General features: G+C 39.4%; 3 protein-coding genes across 4 annotated transcripts; 2 read left to right on the forward strand and 1 right to left on the reverse strand.

Moving 5' to 3' along the window:
- Window positions 1-5776: 5776 nt before the first annotated feature.
- polr2l (RNA polymerase II, I and III subunit L) lies at window positions 5777-7088 on the forward strand. Of its 2 annotated transcripts, none has more exons than XM_030794478.1 (3): window positions 5777-5839; window positions 6115-6229; window positions 6702-7088. In XM_030794478.1, exons 2-3 carry the CDS (start codon window positions 6135-6137, stop codon window positions 6808-6810), a joined length of 204 nt encoding a protein of 67 aa, XP_030650338.1. In that variant the 5' UTR covers window positions 5777-5839; window positions 6115-6134; the 3' UTR covers window positions 6811-7088. The 2 variants fall into 2 exon arrangements, with proteins under 2 accessions (XP_030650338.1, XP_030650339.1); XM_030794479.1 differs by having other exon boundaries at window positions 6118-6229.
- Window positions 7089-7479: 391 nt separating this feature from the next.
- On the reverse strand, window positions 7480-12145 carry LOC115830314 (cleavage and polyadenylation specificity factor subunit 7-like). Its single transcript, XM_030794475.1, has 9 exons — window positions 11732-12145; window positions 10797-11012; window positions 10363-10466; window positions 10110-10255; window positions 9348-9696; window positions 9119-9237; window positions 8711-8858; window positions 8348-8507; window positions 7480-7907 (listed from the first exon to the last, which is right to left on the reverse strand). The coding sequence occupies exons 1-8, from the start codon at window positions 11813-11815 to the stop codon at window positions 8348-8350; spliced, it is 1326 nt and encodes a 441-aa protein (XP_030650335.1). The 5' UTR covers window positions 11816-12145; the 3' UTR covers window positions 7480-7907.
- Window positions 12146-12227: 82 nt separating this feature from the next.
- On the forward strand, window positions 12228-15716 carry sdhaf2 (succinate dehydrogenase complex assembly factor 2). Its single transcript, XM_030794476.1, has 4 exons — window positions 12228-12746; window positions 13615-13829; window positions 14104-14213; window positions 14454-15716. The coding sequence occupies exons 1-4, from the start codon at window positions 12720-12722 to the stop codon at window positions 14582-14584; spliced, it is 483 nt and encodes a 160-aa protein (XP_030650336.1). The 5' UTR covers window positions 12228-12719; the 3' UTR covers window positions 14585-15716.
- The last annotated feature ends 6925 nt before the right edge of the window (window positions 15717-22641 follow it).

Consider the following 22641-nt stretch of genomic DNA (forward strand, 5'->3'; position numbering starts at 1 on the left):
CTAACAAACTGACCACCTTATGCACGTCTCCATGGAGGAACGTCGTTGTTATTCTCGTTCGCAGCTCCGTAGCTTTTGTTGAAGTCAAGATTCCTGGCTGCGTCTTTATCGTATCTTACGTCATCGCTTGGTTTTGCGTTGCGTTTTTGGCGTACGTTCGTCTGATTTTCCGCTATTTGGGAACCGCTGGCACACTGCTGGGAGGTGCACAGCGGCCAGTTTTGTGAATAGCAGGGAGTCTCCGAAAAAGCAGATTGGGTGTGGGACTGCGTCATATCCTGAATTTCATAGCCCGAATTAGCTGGGTGTGCCTTGTTATGTACTCTAAAGCTCCAAACGAAATTACAGAAGAATGCTGCCTTGAAAATGTGAAGACCACATAGTGGCCATTTGACTGAGAATTTCATGTTATGTGTTGTGTGTTGTATTATGTATAAATATGTAACATATTTTCCGGGGTGATGTATGTGGAATTTGCGTCAAAAGACATGCTTGTGAGTCATAGATCAATATTGTAGATCAATACTGTAGGGGGGGGGGGGGGGGGTTGTAAGAGGAACTTGTATTAAATTCAATTTGATCTCATAATTAGTGAGAGGCCACACATGCTCTCCCTGGGGTCTGCCTGCTAGCGTATCAAACATGTCCATTTTGTGTGTGGGGGGTTTGGCTATGAATGTGCATTTATGCATACACATGCAAATGTTCCTGCTTTTGCAGACATTTCAGAAAGTTGTTACAGTAGGTGTACACTTTCCTGTGAGCATCTGAAACACACTGTTGAACAGGTAAGGAGAGAATGACATTACAGAAGAGAACAGTTGTGCAATAAATCTGTCTTGTTTGTTTTGTATTCTTCATGTCACCCTGGGAATCAAAGTGCATCTCCCTTGGTGTATGCCCTCCAACTAGTTGTCTCAGTGTTGGCTGTAGATAGCTTACTGTGGATTACGAAGATATATTTTTATTAACTGTTGTTAGAGCCTATCTGTACATGTCTGATTCTCCCTTATATTGATGAATATATCAGAACATTAAGTTCATATTCTGATGAAAGAACACAAAGTATTATGTAGCAATTCCAAATAAGTCCTGTTAAAAAAGGCAGTCAAGAATTCAGAATGTACATGTTTCCCATAACGCATGACTTCTTCAAACTCTCAGACAAACCTGGACAGTATTAACAATGGCTGAAGCCACACAGTCTGTCCATGAACATTTGTCATTATTTCGTTTTGCAAATAGGTTCTGTTCTGCAGGTGTGATCTGTAGATATGAATACTGGTATCTGTTGGTTGTTGATTTGCAGATTCAGGAACCACAATGCTGAATAAATTGATTATAATAAAATCAGTATAGTCTAGAAAACAAATATACACGCTGTTTCTGACCATGTGGTGGTTCATTCTAGAAATGATATAAACAAACTGATAATATTTTGCCAATACTGCTACATCTCAGGTCATGTTTACATACACACAAATAGCAGGTAGTTGCCTAAGTCCATAGGCAATTTTTATCCTATCATGACGCATGCCACATTCAAGTTGCTCTGCACACCCCCTCTTCTTACAGACAGTGGTACATCCCAACACTTCACGTCCTCTCCCTCCTCTCTTTCCAGTGTCCTCCATCACACTGTTTTCCCTCACTCCCTCTCTCCTTGAGAACAGATTGGAGAACACAGTGACAAGCCTTGGCCTTATTTTTCCTTCATCTTCCCATTCACCACTCTACTACATCTTGCCAGACAGGAAGAGGAAAAATACAGATCAAAAAGAAGGGAGGTAGGTTCATTATATCATTCTCTCCGTTTTTCTGCTTTATTGTGTAGGGCTGCAATGGAGGGGGATGTTGTGGCCTTTGCAGCCTGTTATACATGCACGCCTGCATCACTACAGCTTACACTTCCAGCTGCAATAACTCCCCTCCCCACCCTTTGCTTCCCCTTCCTCTCCTGCCTGCACTTTTGTTTTTGTTCCTTTCCTTCGTAATTTGATCTACCTTGTAAACAAGACATTTATGCTTTTTTTTTTTTTTTACCTCTGTTCAAATTTATTTGTTATCTGTATCCTTCACAAACACATTCCTCAACCAACAGACCATATGACTCATGCAGTTATAGGGATGAGAGAGGGAGAGGGAGAGCTAGATGGATGGAGACTAGAGGAAAAAAAGACGCAGACAAGACAAAAGCAAAATATGCTGACACAGATTTTTCTTTCAAGCCGCTATGGTGACAATTTTTACACACAGTGCAGAGGAGCATGTGTCAGAATGACTGCCAGTGTCTGTGTCTCTGTTACTAAGCTCTTCTGTAACAACGTCAGCTAGCACTGCTCTCTTTTGACACACATACTCTCACTGTCTCTTGCAAGAGACACGCACACGCACTCACACACTTTCATAAGAGGCTCTGCTGGGTGTAGGGCTGAAAGCACATTGAGTGCCCTTTGGCCATCATCCCACACACGCACACACACGCGCGCGCACACACACACAGTAAATGGCAAGAGTATATCGTGTCCAGGTAATGTATTTACATTTCAAGGTCAAATCAGTATCTCTGGCAAATATTGAAGTATTTTTAAGATTTCTGTATGAGATCTTGAAGTTCAACATACATGCATTAATCTGTGTTGAGACAAAAAACAACATTAATAAAAAGTGACCTAAATATACACCTTTCTTTGTTTGTCTTCCTCGCTCTCTGTTTCCCTACCTTCCTTCCCACCTGTTTTCTTTTTCTTCAGGATCAGCAAACCTACAGGTACAGAGACCACATCCTCAGTTTAACTTCACTTTGTTTTCATGGAATCCAAGGCCAAGAGTGGGACCAAGTCTGCTCCCAAGGGGGAGAAAAAGGAGACACCAGCACCCACCAAGCCAGAGCCTGTCCCTGCTGAGCCAGCTCCGCCTGCAGCACCTGAGCCTGAAAAACCCCCTGAAGATGGATCAGCTGACCAGCAGGGTGCACAAGATGGAGGAGAGGCAGCAGAAAGCAGCACTGACTCCCTAGAGAGCCTGAAGCCCTTCATCATTGGAGGAGCCGTCATTGCTCTTGGAGCCATCCTTGTCGGAGTGATATTGTTGGCCAAGAAGAATTGACAGTCACCTGGCAACAGATGGCTGGTCATTTGGTTCACAGACTATCCTAGGGTTGATATTTATATGGGGGTGGGGAGCCACTGTGCTTCTTCATGTTCTGCACTGCTTTCATTTTGATGCTTGTAGAGAAAATAATTATAGCTGTCAGTAAACCCTCTAATGACACATTCCCCAAATCGCCTCTATTTCCTTTTCTAAGACCAAAACAACCATGCATTCATGTTGGTACCAATATAAACCACCCTCAAATATATAATGAGATGTTATCACACATTTTTACATACTGACCTTAATTAACTTTATTTATCTACTGTTCCTGTTACAGTTAAGAATACAGTTTTGTCAGTATTTTCAATTGGACCAGTCAGATGAACAGAATTGCATTTGCTTTCCAAGAGCATAGGGCAAATGAGAGTACAACCCTCACTCATTATGTTGCTTACTGGTTCTTACATGTTATGATGTTCATCGTGTACAGTCATTGTTCAAACGTGCTTTGATAAGATGAACTCCAAATAATGTGTGTGTTCAGATGCCAGTCACGACATCATTTTTTTTTCACCCATTTCCCCAAAGAAAGAAAACAAATGCAAATGCCTATTGGTTCAGTAGGAGATGTTATCTTGGATCCCTAAATATTATTGTTCAAATTATCAATGATTCTGAGTGTTTCAAATTTGAAAGCAAATATGGAGAGTATAGAAGTATGTGGCAAGCATATACTTTTTATTTGCATTTTGATTATTGTTCATTTTACAGTTGATTGATAGCCAAGGTAAACATCCTATACACAATGAAATGTATTCAAGTTGATGAACAGTGATCTATGGCTATGAGCATATTCAGTCCCCTGCTTGTATTAGAGTTAATGACATGGCCATTATAATCAGTCTATAATGCCTGTGTGTGGGGATATGCATATGCAACCAGTCCTGTAGAGAAAATAATAAATGCAACCATTTCAAATAATAATAAAAAGAAAAATAATAGTACAATAAAATAAAACAGAACAAGTATTTCTAGTATACTCATTCCAGTTTAAGAGCCTAGAGTACTTGCATATGTTTTAGATTTTATCTATGCTAGGTTGGAAAATTTGGACATTGGTCTGTCTGAAATATTAATGTTTTTCTATGTATCTTAGCAGTGGTAATTCTCAGATGATATACCGTTGCTTGGTCTCAGTATTAATAGTTTGTTTCGTAAGATTCTTGATTTTCTTGCTTATGCAAATAACCGTTTTCTTAGCCATTTTTCTTTATGTTTGTACATTTGTTAAAGCCTCAACCGCCATTTAGAATCTCCACATTTGCTCTCATTTCCCAAATAGTGTGAAGGCCATGTGGGATACACACAAGTAAATAAGTAAAACAATTTAGCAATACTCTTAAAATTTATATTACCAGGTTTGGATGGGTACTATTTATCCAGAATATGCAGATAAGGTGTACATACTGTGATCCCATGGCTTGAAGGGATTGTGAACTGGCATGCACGTCACATCTTTAATAATCTAATGGCTTTAATAACCCTATTATGCTTATAATTCAAAATGATCCCTCCTCCTAAACACCTTAGATTTATCACGCAATTAAACAAGGAAGACAAAAACTATGTATTTTTCTTCTCAAGAGCGTATAAATGCAATAAATACAGTAGGACTCCACGTTTTAACACACTCTTTGTAGATTAAACGGGCTGATGATGATGATGATAATGATGATGATGATGATGATGATGATGATGATGATGATGATTCTGATAATGATGGTGCAGGTGGTGATCTTTAAGCCCTTTTCTGCTCCTAAAAACATGTGCTTCTTTAGCGCTATTCCTCCCCAACCCCCTAACTGCTGCTCTTTGTGTAAAAGTCCAAACAAAATGGCTACTTTGTGACTTTATGACCATATTAAAGTGTGATGAACCAAATTTTCTCTGAGTGATGGTGAAAGTTCATAGTTAATCCAAGCCAGTTAATCCACACTGGCACTTTCTCTTCCACTTCTCATAACAGATGATGACACAATGATTAGGAGAAATGTTTGTAGATCTGAGATTTAGGCAGGCGCTGTGTGTGAATTCTAAAAACCAGAAAAAATCTTGCAAGAAAATTGTAATCCTACCAGATTTCCAACAAGAAAATTATCACACGTGTTGGACTTCATACAGGGATTCAGGTCCCATGGAACTCCACAAATTCTTACCAGATTCCTATAGGACTTTTTGTAAGGGATTCAAATTACATTTGTGGGGTCATTCTGAGCTCAAATGTTGATCCCTTTCAACACACACACAAGAATATCCCTGTTATTTCAAGCTTGCATTATCACTCACAGAGACAAAGATGACTAGGCATTCTCTAGGGTCAACAAATGAAATCCGAGCCCCTACAATGAACAAAACGAAAAAGGGCCAAAACGGGACGCCGTATAGTAGACTGTCCACACATTTGAAACCATGGGTGTGAATTCCATCCAAAGTCATATCTGACTAATGTAATACAAACATACCAGAAGGCTGAGATACTTTCTCTACCAATTTGTTTATATTTCGAGGAATATAACACACTTGCAAGCGTTTATTTCATAAACCGTTCGGAAGAGCAGAGATTCTGGTAGAGTCACAAACCGGCTGTGACGTATGTATCGAGGCACAAACCGGAAGGTTAGCGCAGTGTATACCAGCTTGTTTTGTGAAAGAACAAGCAACGTGTGACGGATTCTATCCACCGGTAATTATCTACTTTCTTATAATTTGCCTACGCAGAGACTGCGATATTCCATATTAATCAAGCTGATTATTATTGAAAATTCAGACAGAACTTGCTTTTAAATGTAAAAATGGCGAAATGGAATGAAGTTGATTTCTAGCTAATCAGTTAGCTAATGAATTAGGATAGCTAGTTAGCTTTCCTGTCGTTTGTGATGGTTATAACCAGTCACACTTAAACGAAGTTTGTCTGTGTGAAGCGTACTACAGTCAAAACATTGTCTCCGTTTATACCAGCAGGACTGTTACTCGTCAAAATGATTATCCCAGTGCGGTGCTTCACATGTGGCAAAATTGTCGGTAACAAGTGGGAGGCGTACCTAGGTTTGCTTCAGGCGGAGTACACTGAAGGGTAAGTCTTCATTCCCTAGAGACGTGGATTAGTTATATGAATGCATAAACGATGGTCGAATAATATATCAGTGCACTAAACGCGAGACGAGAAGCTTGGTGTTACCACGCAAAACACTTCGACCTGTGAAGAAGGAAAATACTGACAATATCTCTTTGGTTAAAAGTGTTCAGGCACGCAAGTCTACATCACATTCTGAATATTGTCACAAGTGAAAATGTGACTGACGGTCTTATATTCTGACAGTATGTACAGTACAGGACTACCTGATGTGCCTTATTGCGTGAATTTAAAGTAGGTAAACGTAAATTCAGGCCGCTTATTACACAGTCAAATGGAATGCAAATATTTCTTAAAGGTAATATTTATTTTTCTGTCCTCAGCCCAGTGTTTCTTGCCACAGTTATCTGGAAGTAAACAAATATTGTTGCCACCAGTGGTCACGTTGTGGTTTTTAAATGTTGTTCTGTAGAGATGCGCTGGACGCCCTGGGTTTAAAGAGATACTGCTGTCGCAGGATGCTGCTTTCACACGTTGATCTCATTGAGAAGCTACTGAACTACGCACCCCTGGAGAAATGATGAAACCTGGAATCTTGCTCTGCAGCCTTTCACAAATGGACATTAAGCCTGATGAATTGCAAATTTGGCAGGCAGATGTGTTTCTCAAATTTCTGTTATCTTTATATGACATCTTGAAAGAATATTTTTGTATTTAGCTTTATTATTTTGTAATGCAGCCAGTCATTGAGTCTTGGTGGTAATTACGGTCTTGTTCTTGAGACTTATCTCTAAGTTTATCTTCATGGGGGTAATAAAACATTTTGTGATCTTATCTCTAGGATAATTTTATTAAGTATCTCTGCCTTAGACAACCATGCAAAGCCTGCTCTGTAAATGCAAAATTTAAAAAAAAGGCTTTAGGCAAATGTTCTGGAGGCTGTATAATGCCACTTTGTTTTTATATATATATATAAATTTTTAAACTGTCGGGAAAAAAAATCATATTCCCCCCCCCCCCCCCCCCCCCAAAAGATCCCTAACTTTGAATGCTGATATCCTGAGGCTGATCATTGAACCCCATCCCTAGACACTCTGTGGTTTTTACCCAGCACAAAATTGCCTATACGTAAAGATTCACTACAGCTTTCACTTTCAAACATATCAAGACCACACTTCAGAATGGATTCAAGAATACTCCTCACTCTTCTCTGAAATTAAAACTATATGACAGTTCCAGTAACAGTTAAATCCTGTTACATCATTTTTAATTTGTCTTTGTTACAAAATAGGTTTGAGGGAGCAGAAAACAAAAACATACAATCATTTAACATGTAAACAAAATAAACCATGGTAGCGTCACAGAGTGTAAGCAGTTACCAGCAACTGCGCTTTAACAGCCATTTTTGTTATGAAGAGATGTAATTATTGAACAATATCGCTACAATGGGATAAAAGACAACTATGGAAAATGGAGAGGTGTCCATTGAAAGATGTGTTGAATTACTTTTGTGATCTTGGCTGAATTTATTCAGTCAGAGGGGGTGTTTTTTTATGGTGGGACCAACGCGTAGAAGGGAGGTTTTACCAAACCCTTTCTCTTTGCTCTTTTGATATCCCCACCACACCCCACCAAGTCTTTGCAGACAAAGCCCCCTCCTGACAGTATGAGTGGGGTCCTAAGGGAAGTAAGAAGAAAAACCTGTTAAAACATGAGCATTATAAGGTTCTTAAGAATGACAAATTATTGACAAATTCAGTACTAGGAAGAACTGCAACATTCTGCTAAGAACATCATGTATAAGTGATTACTTCCATCATACGGTAGGACAGCATGAACAAAGCAACAATGTTCCCAGTAAGACTAAGATTTTCTGACGGGATGTCTTAACTTCTCACATCTTAATTATATACCAACAGAAGACACAGTGTACTGAAACATTGTAAATTCAGTTATGTTGTCTTCATATTTCATGCATGCAGAATCATTCAAATCTAGAAAAGCACTAACACCCATCACTACTGCCATGCATTGTTAGGTAATTTTAAGGTTCTTAGTGTCACCAGCAAATCAGTTCAGAAAAACAAAACCACTGTATGTGACCATAACTTGACTCACCTAACGGTGCCGTTCACGGTGTTCTCTGTGCCGTTCTCGCACCCGGTCCCACTCTCTGTCTTTATCCGCGCTGGCTGAGCGCTCTCGATGTCGACGTGACGCACTGCCCCCCCGGTCTCTGTCCCGATCTCGCTCTCTGTCACGGGAGCGATGCCGTTTTCTGGGGCATGAGAGATACATTTTGAAAATTATTTTGAGGATACTTTTACACTGAAGTCTGTGTACTGCCACGTAAATATGAACATCAACCAACAGCACTCGTAGGATTCTTATACATTAGGGCATTATTTCTTAACCCTTTCCTCTTGGGCCACCAACCCAAAATGAGATTAAGAAATAACCCTCCCTCACACATACAATTACCTGGAGCCATAGGACTTGCTCTCAATGGAAAAGAGGCAGTCTTTGAGGGAGGAAACCAGGCTCCGACAGCAGCTGTCACTGTACACACGGGACTGTTTGATGACCGCAATAGCTGTGAGAAGGGTCTCTATGGCCATGGAGACGTCACCTGAAAGAGGGATAAAAGAAAAGAGAAATGATATATTTTAACATCTGCTCCATTTTTTAACAATTCTTCTGGATTTTAGAGGGACTTCAACAATTGGAGATATCAGTGGTTTTGAAATGCAGTACTGCAGATACCCTGTCCTGTTGCTGAATGCTTAAGTTCAATGTTAAAAACATAAATACTGATTCTATTGTCAAATGAACAGCTGAAACTAACAGCAATGAGACACTGGATGTATCGAGAGAGGTCGTGTGAGAAACCTGCAGTGGCTCCTGAAATGGCTTTAGTGATGGCGCTGCTGGCGATGGTCCTATTCCTGTTTATCAGCTCCTCATACTCGCCCTCGGACAGTGGCGGCGTAGAGACTTCGCTCTCCCTGCTGAAAACACAGTCATCATATACACGTTATCTCATAACAGTCAGACTCATTACACATATACACAAGAGTGTATGTACAGTTGCACACACACAAGGTGAGCGTATACTCACCTGTGCCTACTATAAACTGTGCTGCTGCTACTACAGCTCTCTTGTGGTGGGGAAAAGAAGGCAGGGTTGAGGTGAAGGTTGGGAGTGTGCAGTTGGTGGCTGGGGATGCTTGGAGGAGGTGGAGGATAAAGAGGTAGCATAGGGGGAGGTGGAAGAGGGGGCGGAGGTGGGGGAAAGAGAGGGGGCTGGCTGAAGAAAGGAGGAAGGAGAGACGGCAGTTTGTTTGTTTGGGCAGGGGGAGAGAGCATAAGAGGAGCAGGAGGAGGGGGCTTTGTAGGGGATGAGACTGCAGCATGTCCGTCTGCAAAACCTGACAACTCGTTCTTTGAATTAGAACGCTGAGGAATACCTGAAGCACAAAGAAGGAGTGAACAGTTTTAACGGTATGGGTAACACACACTGTTTTACTTTTTTATTAAATCTGAACTGTTTCATGTATCATTTTACTGTCTTTTGTGTGGAAAAAAGTATAAAAATGGTGTTTTGAAAGAGGTTGTGTGGCTTACAAAATCAATCACCTGTAACTCAGTTGCTCTGGGCAGAATGTGACAGAGAATACCAACACAACATGAGCAATAATAATCTCAGTAATAATCAAAAATCTTCCAGCTAACAGAAAATCCACTTTCCTTAAAGCCTGATATGTGGTGATTAGATGACTCTTTTAAATAACTTGTGCATCAGTCTTATGAGAATTAAGTATAGAATTAGACTACTTGGTTAAATGTTGGGCATTTATTATGTCTCTAAAAAAATTCTTACGTTTTTTTGCCTGTGCTTCAAACACTGCAAGGTTCTGGCGAGTAGCAAATCGACAGTCCATACGTTCTCCATTTATCTGACATTGTGGCATTGTCTCCAGTAACTTCTGCAAAGATTCCTCTGTGGACACCACAACCTCAGCAAAGCTATGACAGATATGCATAAGCAGGAAACAAGAATTTATGTCCTTGAAAAAAAATCAATAAAGTTGGATGGATAGAGAATAGTGAAGAGGGAGTGAAGACTTACTCACCCCCTGGACTGGCCATTTGCTCTGTTCTCAGCAAACTTAATTTCCACAATATCTTTCACCCCCAGGGTACGTGTTATGTTAAGAATGTCTTTGTCTGAGGTCCACTAAGGGTGGGGTCCAAAGAGAAAGAAATGCAAGGAGTCACACAAGAGGAAGGTAAGTGAAGAGATCTTGAAAGAGGTTGAAGTATTTGAAAGTTACAGTGACAAACAGGATGAAATTTATTAAGAATGAGTAGTGAGAAACGTGAGCAGGGTGAAAAAGGGTAATATAAAGTCATCAATTTAATTTCCATTCAATGTTTCTTCCTCTGTGTACAAAAATAATCGGAAATGATACATCATATGGCATTCATTAAATATAAATTAAATGTATAAAATTAAATTTAAAATTTCCTCATTCATTTATGAGAGGGAACTTCACTCTTAACTCACCCAAGAGAAGTTGCCCACGTAGACTGCCAACCGCTTGGTTTTCCCTCCCACCCCTCCTCTGTATGTGTACAGTACTGCTGGCTTGTTGTCATTTTTCAGCTGATCCTTGTCCTTCAGTGGCATGTCGCCTGCCAACAGTCTGTCACGATCCACGGAACCAGTCAACACATCGTCATATAGATCATCTGGCTCAGCTGTACCGAGAAAGTCCCCCACCTGCAGGGGCAAAACGAGAATTAAGTGTGAGTGAAACACTGTGCTTGAACAAGTAACAAGCTGAAAACATTAGGTTTCCTTCCACAGCAAATTTCTAACGTTCATTTTTTTTCTTAAGTGGAGCACGAACATAATGAATCGTCCTTCTCTTTCGGGTGTTATAAATATATTATATACACAAATCAGATTACGAGAAGGAGACTGCAGGGACATGTTTAATAATTTGACTGACCTGTGCCACCTGAAATGAACACTAACAGAAAGCTGAGGCGGAAATTCTCCCAGAGTTATCATTTCTCAAAAGGCAAAGCATATTACCATCATACAAAAAAAATTAGATGCGGCCAAGTTGCAGTCTGTACAAAATGTACCAGGGGTTCTCGCTTCTTATTTACAAGTCGAACAAAGCGCGTAATGTAAGTATATAATTGCTTGTACCGTGAGATATGTACATGATAATTAATACTACTAACTATAAAAATACAGCACAGAGATGCTTGCTGCTCTTGTTATTTAGCCGATCATCCACTCTGCATCCATGTTTAATTATATTCTGACTTGCAACGAACACGTTTTGGAAACGTGATAAACACAGTTCAATTTTGCAACTTATACAGAAAGTGAAAATCAGTGGAACTCTAACATTAAGTTGTGATCATTAAAAGGCACCTCGTGTTCCACAAATCCCATTCGCTTAGTGGCCCCCGCCCCTTGCTCACCTCCCCACTGCACTGATTGAAGACGTCGTCGTAGATGTCGATGTGCTCTGTGGTCCCGCTATCGGCTGCCGGAGCAACAGCCATCCCCAAATAATTTAGAAATCTATTTGGCACCACTCAGTACTACCGAGAGAGTACCACCTTGCAGTTGTTTCAGGAACAAGACCATGCGATTTAAAATAATGTTTTCTTTTTCTTTCTTTTCTTTTTTTAGATACTGCAGCTAACAGCGTTATGAAAATGTCATGTTTACTTGCGAGGCTAACCTTAGCAATGGCCCATCCCTGTGACCGTGAGTCAAAGTCCATACGCTAACGAGACAGAACGTGCATGGACATGCTGTATGCTGGAACTTCGGTTTTAGCGCGTAAGTGCATGCGCCAGCTTAAATATTTTGATTATTTAATCAATCATATCTATCTGTTATATCAGTAGAGTATTTGATGTCTCCCAACCATACAGGTGGCTGTCAACACGACCAGTTACTGAATAACTCTGTAGGTTCCATTGCAGCGCATCACGATGGAACCTGTTTACAGTTCCGATGAGAAACAGTGTTTATTGCACATGGTTCCCCACATGCATAGAATTTTCAGCCCAGTCGACTCTGTCCTTATTTTCTTTAAACAGATTTTAACGTTACGATTAAGGTAATTTTTGTTCCTGTAAGGCTAATCTTTCGTTATGTTCTCTAAGATATTGCTCTCTGAAGTTTCCCTTACCAGGATGGCCACCGGGTCTGTCCTTCCGTTTCCTTGTAACAATGCGAGACGAGTAAAGGCTGTTCATTTAGGCTGATCCAGGACCAGCCTTTCACACCCACATCGCGACCTTAGCCGTTACTGAACTGATATCAGAGCAGCGTAAAGGCGGAGCTTCCACAGCGTAAGCGAGCTCGTTACGAAACGCACACGTTTCCGAACGAGTTACATATACAGTATCACTGTCCAGTACCTCACAGAAACACTAGGACTCAGAGGTGATCAAGATGCTGTCGGCTACAATTGCGAGAAAGGTGAGTAACAAAATTGTTTTAAGCTTCAGAAAATAATGTTATATTCAAATGAACGTCTTTGGACTGTAGCCAAGAATTCTTTGTCATTTCACCTGCTGCATTGCGAGCCTGTTGTGTCAGTGTGTATGCTAACATTCTGTAATACTCCACTTATCAGAATCTAAACAATCTCGGCTTTCGTAAATGTAGAGTTACCCTGTATGGTCCTCTCTGTATTATGAATTTTGCATAATTGATCGTACATGTGTGTGGATGAGGTCACTTTGACATTGTTATGAAACCGACCCTCAAGCTTTTCGTAATGTTGCGCTGGTTAGCTAACCGACCGTTTGAGTTGGTAGAGGGTAAATTGCACTACGCTCCCACTTTGCACTGGCATAAAATAAATCACGATTTATCTGAGGAACACAAAGTTTAAAACAACTGTGATCCAGTAGGAGTCCTTGCTCTGTATAAGCTTACCAGCCATGATAGCATGTATATCCAACAAAATAAAAACAACGCCAAGAATTAAATATCTAATCTAATCATTGCCACTGTTGTCAGGCTCCGCCACATTACTTACTGATCAAGGGCTTTAGATCAATAGTGGCAATGTTAAAGCTAGAAAAAAGATAACGCAAATAGCATTTCGTTACTGCGCGTTATGTAAAGTCAACAAAAATATTAAACTTGGGGAGAGGCAGACAGACAGAGAGAAGAAAGGCAATTCTGTAATCTGTTGGTCTGTCTAAGAAGACACTGTGGTCTGACAAGATCTTTTTTTTAGGAAGAGAAGGTTAAGAAGACCAACTGACATGCGTTCTTTTTCTGATAGTACGTACATGCCATTTTGAGGCTGTGTCCTTATGTTTTCCTTCTTCTTCAGTTGGTTGCCAGTGTTTGCCGTGCATCTTTGCGGCCAGCGGCTGTGGGTACTGTGACAACACGTGGCTACCGTGGTGATGCACCAGAGCCACAGATGATTGAGATTCCCCTTCCACCATGGCAGGAAAAAACAAATGAGCCTATTGATATTAAGAGGCGACGACTGCTTTATGAGAGCCGCAAGAGAGGCATGCTGGAGAACTGTATCCTGCTCAGGTGAGAAGAAGATCTTGGCCCGCTACCCTGTTTTGAAGTTATAATATATCTTATATCTTTTATGTCTTGTAACCAGTGTTAACAAATGTGAGAAGATGGTAACCTGATAAACGTTCTATCAACACCGACTTCATATTGTAAACAGAGGTGTTGTGTTCTACCTAATAAATGGAATCTCCTTTTAAAACAGATATTCAAGTGTAAAGTTGTCATATTAGTGTAACTCTGTAACATACTTGTTAAATCTTTTTTTTTTTATTTTCTTGTTTTTCAGCCTTTTTGCCAAACAGTACCTGAACACGATGACAGAGGTCCAACTGCAGCAGTATGATCGATTGATCAATGAGCCCAGCAATGACTGGGATATCTACTACTGGGCAACAGGTGAGGGTCGAGGAGTTATGAGGAGGTGAAATACATTACAAGGTTTTAATAGCTTTGTTTGACTTGATTCAGAGATGTGAAACAGAGAAGGAGTAAAAAGCGAAAAAGAAAATGCGTAAGTCAGTGGTAGAAAGTCAGGGGTACAGCATCTGTGATAGCCAACAAAGAACATTTATCTGTGATAGCCAACAAAGAACGTTTCCTTTGCTTAATTTGTGTTTTCTTTTCCTGCCTTGTTAGAGACACAGCCAACACCTGATGTGTACAAGGGGGAGGTAATGGACATGCTGAAGGAGTTCACCAAGAACAGGGAGCATGAGCAGCGACTTGACGCACCTAACTTGGAGTACCTTGACAAGAGCAGCCAATGAAGGCCATATTAGCCCTTCAGTCTGGAACTGTTAAGCATTTGGCTAATCATTTGCACCAAACTCATATGTCTAAAGCTTGACTGTACATAGAGCAGGGCTCATAAGCCCCTCTGTCCTATTTTAAAACCCTTATATACTGTGTCGCACCCTCCTCTCGCGGATGGACACTTGTGGTGTAGAAAGACCATATGTTAATTTAAAGATCATTTTGCTTGTGGTTTTTAATTAAATTCTTCTATCTGTCTCTTTTTTGCCATAAAAATGTTTTTAAAAAAATGGTTGAAAGCAATGTGGGGAGACACCTATAAGGCCATTGTGTGCTCATGGGAATCTCTTGCTTGTATGTGTAAATGCCACTGATTTGTGCTGCAGAGTTATACAGTCATTGGTAGACATCATACACATATTAGATGTTTTCACCAGGGGGGTATTCCAGAAAGCAGGTTTAGTGAAAACTAAGAGGTAGTTAACTCAGAGTAAGTAAACCTCCTAATAGAAGAGCCCTATGTCCTCAGTCTCCTGGCAAAACAAAGCCACAGGGCTCTTCTATTAGAAGGATTACTACTTGGTCTGAGTTAACAAACTCAGACTTTTCACTAAACCTGCTTTCTGGAATACCCCCCAGGACTTGTTCCCGAACCTCTAATCTTGTTTTTGAAGGCAAATAGTGCTGTGTTTTGCACCTGTCGCTAAAATCCTGTTGAAGATATTTCACCCTGTCAGTTATTTTACATGAGCAGTCGTTAGGGAGAGGAGAACACCACTGGAAAGGGAAGAGGCCCTCCACCTCAGACAGCCTGAGAACTGAACACATGACCAGGAGCCAAAGGGCGCACATTCAAAACCTCCTTTTCTTGTTAGTAGGTACAGTGATATGTTAGATAAGTATATGCAGCCACACAGAGCATAGTGAATGTGCATCGTGCATAGTCTAGCAAGGCACAATATTTGTGTATAAATTCATAAAATGGGTGCTGTTATGCAACATACATAAAATACAAAATGCACAGTCATGGGTACTGTTCAATGTGTATATATACATCCTCTAATGGGGACCTTGTGTAATAACTGTAAATGCTGTTAAGTGTTCTCTCAGCAGGGGCATTGTAATAATAAAGATTGTGATGTGTAACAAATCCAGTATAATGTTTCATTTTGACTGTTTACAGAGCACAAAAGAACGAAACTGCACATATACTAAGATGACATGTCACTGACCACTGCTAATTCAGATTACCCGTGTCCAAAAATTAAAACAAAAATTATTTCACTCAGTCCAAGTTCTTCTGTACAAATTTAAATTCATCCACAATATGTACTGAATATAATGATTTTCTGCGACCTGTAATACTGTAGATCAAACTACCCATTGAAAATGTTTCAGAGATAGATTACAGGGATCTTCTGTCATGATAATATTAGCTAATGTTATGTCTTGTGTTATCTTCTGTAATGATATCTTAGTTACATGTAAAATCACATTGTTCTTCTGTTTCAGGAAGACGATCCAGCTCTCAGCTACTCTGGAACAAGTGAAGATTTAATGCCATAGTCAAATTACCCATGGCTCCACTGAACAAACTCAAGTAAATAACCCTAGATAGCATAGAAGCGTCTGGATCCTGTTTGCCAAAATTTTCAGGACTTTGTTTAGTTGTCCTAGGAGTGTTAAAGTAGTTTTAGGGTTATCATCCTCAGTACAGCAAATGAGTGGGTTAAAGGTAAGTTGCTAAAATATATCGAAATACAGCTGTGCATCTCAAAACGGTTTGGCTCAGGCACTCTGAGCGTACATAAAATCGAGGCATTTTACGAGAGGGAGGGCGTATTGCCTTTTGTTGCAGTATTAAATCATAACCTTTAGATGGCAGCACATTCACACATTTGAAATGAGGTTACAACGCTTTCCCCATTTTAAAGGCATAAGAAAGAAATGAAAACCAATCCATCATCATACTTAGCTCATCCCTTACTCATGGTCTACCCAATGCATTCGAAATACTTTCATATCAGCAAAATGTAACCAGCGAGTGTGCTCACATTTTGCTGATATGAGTAGTGATGCTTGCTGAAATGCAATGTTTCAACTGATTGTCTGAGGAGCAGATGAGCCACATGAACACAGATGACTGCATTGATGCTGTGTGAACTTGTGCATAGTATTTGCTCTTGCTTAGCTAAGGGTGACTTAATGTTACAAGATATTAAAAGATGGAAGGTACTAGAATTGGAAGGGGGCAGTTGGCGTAATTTCTTTTGTTTCCCTCTTATTGTTTTAATACAATAACATTTTAGATATCAGTTTCACCACATTAGAGACAAGGATGCTTGCACCTGTCAATATAATCAACAGTTTTGTTCAAAATGTCTAGCTGATCTGGTGTAACAATGCTAGCTATGAGTGATGCAGGAGTAGTCAAGAAGGAACCTTGAGATGAATCTCAAGAGGTTTTGTGTTTTTATTCTTTACTCTAGAACCCTTCGGCAGTTGTGAGCTCAGACCTGCTGTGTGGTTCAGTCGTGCTTTTGAACAGCTTGTTGCTCTGTCCTGTTTTTCCTACTGAATGACTGTTTTCTAGCTTTCTTTTATTTCAATTAACTGATTAACCCTCCACTTCAACCTTGCTTCCCTTCCTTTGAATGAAAAGAGCAGTCCTCCGCCCCACTATCAGGCTTGACAATCTCTCTCTCTCTCTCTCTCTCTCTCTCTCTCTCTCTCCCTCAGACACACACACCCTTGTGTTAAACATGATATTTCAATATTTCAAAATGACACATGAATACATAAATTATGATGCCTGCCAACCTGTTTGAGATTGTTAGATGATTTTAGATGGGGTCTGAAAAAGAACGCACTCATCAGTCTCTCAGGGACAAAGCGTCTGTAAACAGAAGAGAGAGACAGAGAGAGTCCACTCTCTGACTTCTCAGCCATCTGTCATGCAGATGCCCCATGGTAATGGACGGACATCAGCATGAAGGGAACTGATTAATAGTGCTGAAGGGTTATAATGGAGGAGCCACTGGGATTGGTCTGAATGCAAAATACCTGAATACAAAATATCGAGTTTTACACAACACTAACAATACAAATAAGTCTGCATTGTTATGCTGTGAATGGCATTATGTAAAACTCATTTTTTGTTTCTAACACACGGTCATCCTGTCTGTCTCCTACCCCCACACAAATAAATAAACTGAATCACCAATACAACACATGGGTTTAATGGTAACTCAACTGTGGTGTATATTTGCCTTCTTTGCTGTCTTCTTTAGAGTGTAGATCTGATGGTTGGCCACACTTTTTTTTTCACTCTCTCTCCCTTTCTCTCTTTCTGTCTTTTTTCTTCCCTCTCCCTCCTGATATGTGTGTCATCCTCCAGCTATGTTTGTGTCAGTGCTTCATGACAGCTGTGTATTTCATGTCTTGCCCTCCCGTCCTCCTCTTAAATCTTAAAATTGCAATGTTCTCTTGCTCCTCTCAATTTTTTTTCTTTCTGATTATTTTATATCTGTCTGCAGGCAGCTCCCCCTCTCTAATTTTTCACAATCAAGAGGAGTCAGGGATATATTCAACTGCAGAACTGGGATAGAAAAGTTTCCATAGTTAGTCACACACACACACACACACACACACACACACACACATGCACGCACAGAGACAGAGAGAGAGGAACACTCATAATGACCATCATTACTGATAGCATATGAACTTGAGGATCCATTGAGTATTCAGTGGGTTCTGAATGGTGTGACGAGACTGAAGCTGCTGCCATCTCCTTCTCAAAACTTACCAAGAGACCTGTCAATCAATGCCAACTGTATTGCCATAGGCAATCACTCAAACAGAGATTTAAAGGGAACACCCTCACCCTCATTTTATTAAAAGAAGGGATGAAGAAACTGTCACAAATGGATGCCCAATAGCATAACCCCTAACTTAGATGAAAATAACTCAAGAGATAAATATGGTGGGTAGGAATGACAATAAACAAAAGGCCAGGATTGAAATTCATGCACTATACTGTACATGGAATATCACTAACATTACTGAAATGAACTGTGATGTGAATGCTATATCACTGGTCCAATCTGGCATGTGACATTCGTACACTACTCCCCTAAACTACATTTAGTTCTCTACTGAGAGTATGTGAACATCTTAAAGAACAGACCAGACAACTCTGACCATTCAGAGAGCAACAGAGAGCCTCGTGAACTGGGAAAGACCCATGGGATAAGATACCAGCCCAGGGTGTCACTAGCACCCACACTTTCAAACCTTTTCTAAAGTCAACAAACAGATTAACAGTTCAAAAAGGTGCTCTGACAGTATCAAATACTGCACACACAGAAACACCCATATCTAAACTAGCAGTCTGGCACTATCTTCAAAACAAATATCTACCTTGGTCTTCCAAAACAAATGCCCTTGAAACTGACTGCAATCTGCTATTTTCACAACAGCGTGTATATTTGTGCGTGTGAGACACAGTGGGGAAACAGACATCAGATACAAGGTCAACTGAATCTCACTCCATGGACCCAAGGACTGGTTTTCCACATATATTTTAAAAACCATGAAGAAAACTATGGGATGCAGCATAATGTAAATTTTGGGTGTTAAGAAAACAATCACAGTAAAAATCTATCTATCTATCTATCTATCTATCTATCTATCTATCTATCTATCTATCTATCTATCTATCTATCTATCTATCTATCTATCTATCTATCTATCTATCTATCTATTAAAGCCTGTATGATATGAATATGACAGATGTGTTGGTATGTGTCCCCTGAATATGGAAATTGCTTGGCCTACGCAGAGCTTAAAGGCATCTGTCTGAAGTCAGGTGCAATTTCAAGTTCTGAAAAATATGTTTCCACAGATATGCTGTGTAAGCTTCTTTGTAGTGTTTGAGTGACAGAAAGCTGGCGGGGTGAGATGGAACTAAATAAAAATGTGAAATAGATCATAATATTCACAATGTGAGGTTCCACTGTCGACTGTTCTGGATCGTATGTTTTATTTCCTTTTCATTTCTTTGAGATTCATTCATGTGGAGAATTGGTCCATGTTCTGCCCAGTGGGGGCAAAAAAACCTACTGCAAACAATTTTGTTTCTTTTCTCTTTTATATACACATTTATATCTATATACACTGTACAGATTTGCCAAAAAAACGACACATAAAATTATACTGTGCACATCACAGATGTGTGATAAGTAAGAGAGATAAAAGGGGGCAGGGATACATGAAAAAACTTCCCAAATAACACATATTTGACAAGCATACAATACAATTTTTGTCCTTGTTTTTGTCATTGTCACAGACACATACCACCTAATCCATACAAAATGTTCCAATTTTGCATTGGAAACCCCAGTCATGCCCGGTAAAATGCTGGTTGTTTTAACACTACATTTGATATTTAAATTTAGTTTTGCATTTTGTTGGAGCACATGAAAAAGTTTAGGACCATAACTTGAAAACAATGCGTGGAAAATGCTCAATTACAAATTAAATTTCCATGGTTCACACACAAGAGACAAACACACAAGACCTCACTTTAGCTGCCTCACCACAGTGAGTTTCAAAACAGGACAAATAAAACAAATGAACAAACCAAAAAAAAAAGGTAACTCAACTGTAATTTTTCTCATAATTTCTTTAGTGGACCATCCAAATCACACAGCACAAGTATCCAGGCAAACCAGGCTATACATATCACACAGAGAACACAGCTTTTATTCTCAGAATGGCCATTCTTTCTCTCTTTTTTTGTGATTTTCTTACTGCTATCTAAATTATTTTTTATTTTCATATTTTTAGTCCTGACTTAAACTGTATTTGTCCCTTGAGCACTCTATCTCCCTCACCCTGTAGTTTTGAGGACACTCTTGTCGTAGCTTGTTAGAGGGAAAGAGGTTCTACAGTGTGAGATGTCTGGCAGTGATGTTCAGATCTGATTTTGGTATCTCACCCTCTCCTGTCTGCCACTCACACACTAAGCATCTGGAGTAGGAGGAGGAAATTAGTTGTTTTAGCCACCCCCAAGACACATTGTGTCAGACTGTGTGTGTGTGTGTGTGTGTGCGCACGCGCATATCTAGTTTGAGTGCATCTGAAATTTAAACAACTATCTAGCTGTCTCAGTTTCCCACCAAGAACAACATTAAACATGTTGTTCATTGAACACTGAATATTGCTTTTCTAGATTGTCATCCTAGTATGTATATGCTTATGAACGAGTGTTTTATGGGTAAACATAACCGCAGGGATTCCTTTTACAGACTGTTAATTCCACTCATGGTCTGCATAATGCTGCTGAATCCTTCTGTGCCAACACAATGTACCCTGGATTTGAATTTACTCCTACCAGAGACTTACAACTTCTGTCTGAGCAAATCTACTGCAGAAGCTAGAGATAGTTTCTGATGTTCCTGTCATGTTCTCAGTATTTTCTCAATGTTCATCCTTCTGCTATAACAAGTAGGCTATTCTACAGAAGTTATCTGTGAGATGTTTGACTTTCACATTCTGGACTACGGAAAATACAAGTATGTCATAAACTTGGCCCATTTAGCAAGTCAAATGTGATTATAATTTTCAAGTAGGTTTCAGTTTCAAACACTTTTCATAATTTTGGAGTAAGCAAATGTACGTAGACACATATTTCACTTTAAAATGTTTTCATAATAAAATAATGCTTTGACATAATAGAAAGTCTCATTTACAACAGGTTTGTAATTAAAACAAACAAAAATAAAGCAAAAACATCTGCATAAAAAAGAGCTTCCTGTCATAACTATAAAGTAACAGCAAGAAATGAGGAAATGAAGAAGGGACTGTCAAATATTATTTTGCCTCACATCACCTGAAATATAATAAAGCAACTACAGGAAAATAACTCAGTTGAAAGGAAAACAATCCATGACACACACACACACACACACACACTATGCCACTGCTATTCTGTTTTGTCATACTGTCTGACTGTCTGATTCAGATCAGTAATGAGTGTAAATTAACTAAATGAATGGTGATGGCCAAAATGACCTACTCAAAATGTTGGATGTATTGTAGATACAGCTGCATGTATAAAATGTATACTGCATGCTAAAAAATATATCTCAGAATTCAAAAGTTAAAGTGGAGTGGTTTGAGTATGTTTACGAAAATAGAAACACAGAAATCTTATCAGCAAGCACTTCAGTCTGAACTACAATTTATGTAGCGTTCGTGAAACATCCATAAGTGATGAACAAATAAATATACAAACTAAGTGAAACCACAGCATTACAGCAAATTATGGCCGTTGCTATGAAGAAAAAGCGACTTTTTTTATTCCTGAGTCCTTCAGGTATATATATATATATATATATATATATATATATATATATATATATATATATTTAAAAAAAGCTTAGATGTTCTAAGGAAGGAACATAGTTGTGTCTAACATGCTATAGTGACATTGTTTACTTGTTCTGTGTATTCAGTGTCTATGTATGTGACATAAATTCCTAATGATGCATATCTAATCTTTAACAAGTGTCTCTGGTATGATTTATGTGTTTTAGAGCCTTTATGAGATGTAACATGTATTTTCTAATATACCTGTAATAGTGCTAATGAGATAACAGCTGTTTTTCTCTGATTGTAAGCCTGTTAATTTTGACATCAGATTTTAACTCTTTAGCTTTACAGCTCGATTTTGCTCCTTAGCTTTACAGCTTATTTGAATGAGATGCAGTATTCATTCAGTAACCAACATTTAGACCCTTAAATGTACCTAAAGACACATGCAGACAGACACACGCAAAGACAACCATCCACGCACAGACAGACTGTTTGATGCAACATGGCAGAATTATGTGACAATGAAATGAAATTTTCCATCTCTTCATGTCCAGCAAATCTCTTATTCCTCTTTGTACATTTCCGTGCGATCTTCTCCAAATAGAATAGACATGCAGTGCTTCTTTGGCTTTTCAGAATACAAACTCTTTGAAAACAGAATGAGTTGTAGCATACATTGACTTCTCACTGG

This window comes from Chanos chanos, chromosome 2 (assembly GCF_902362185.1).
Source record: "Chanos chanos chromosome 2, fChaCha1.1, whole genome shotgun sequence".
Taxonomy (NCBI): Eukaryota; Metazoa; Chordata; class Actinopteri; order Gonorynchiformes; family Chanidae; genus Chanos; species Chanos chanos.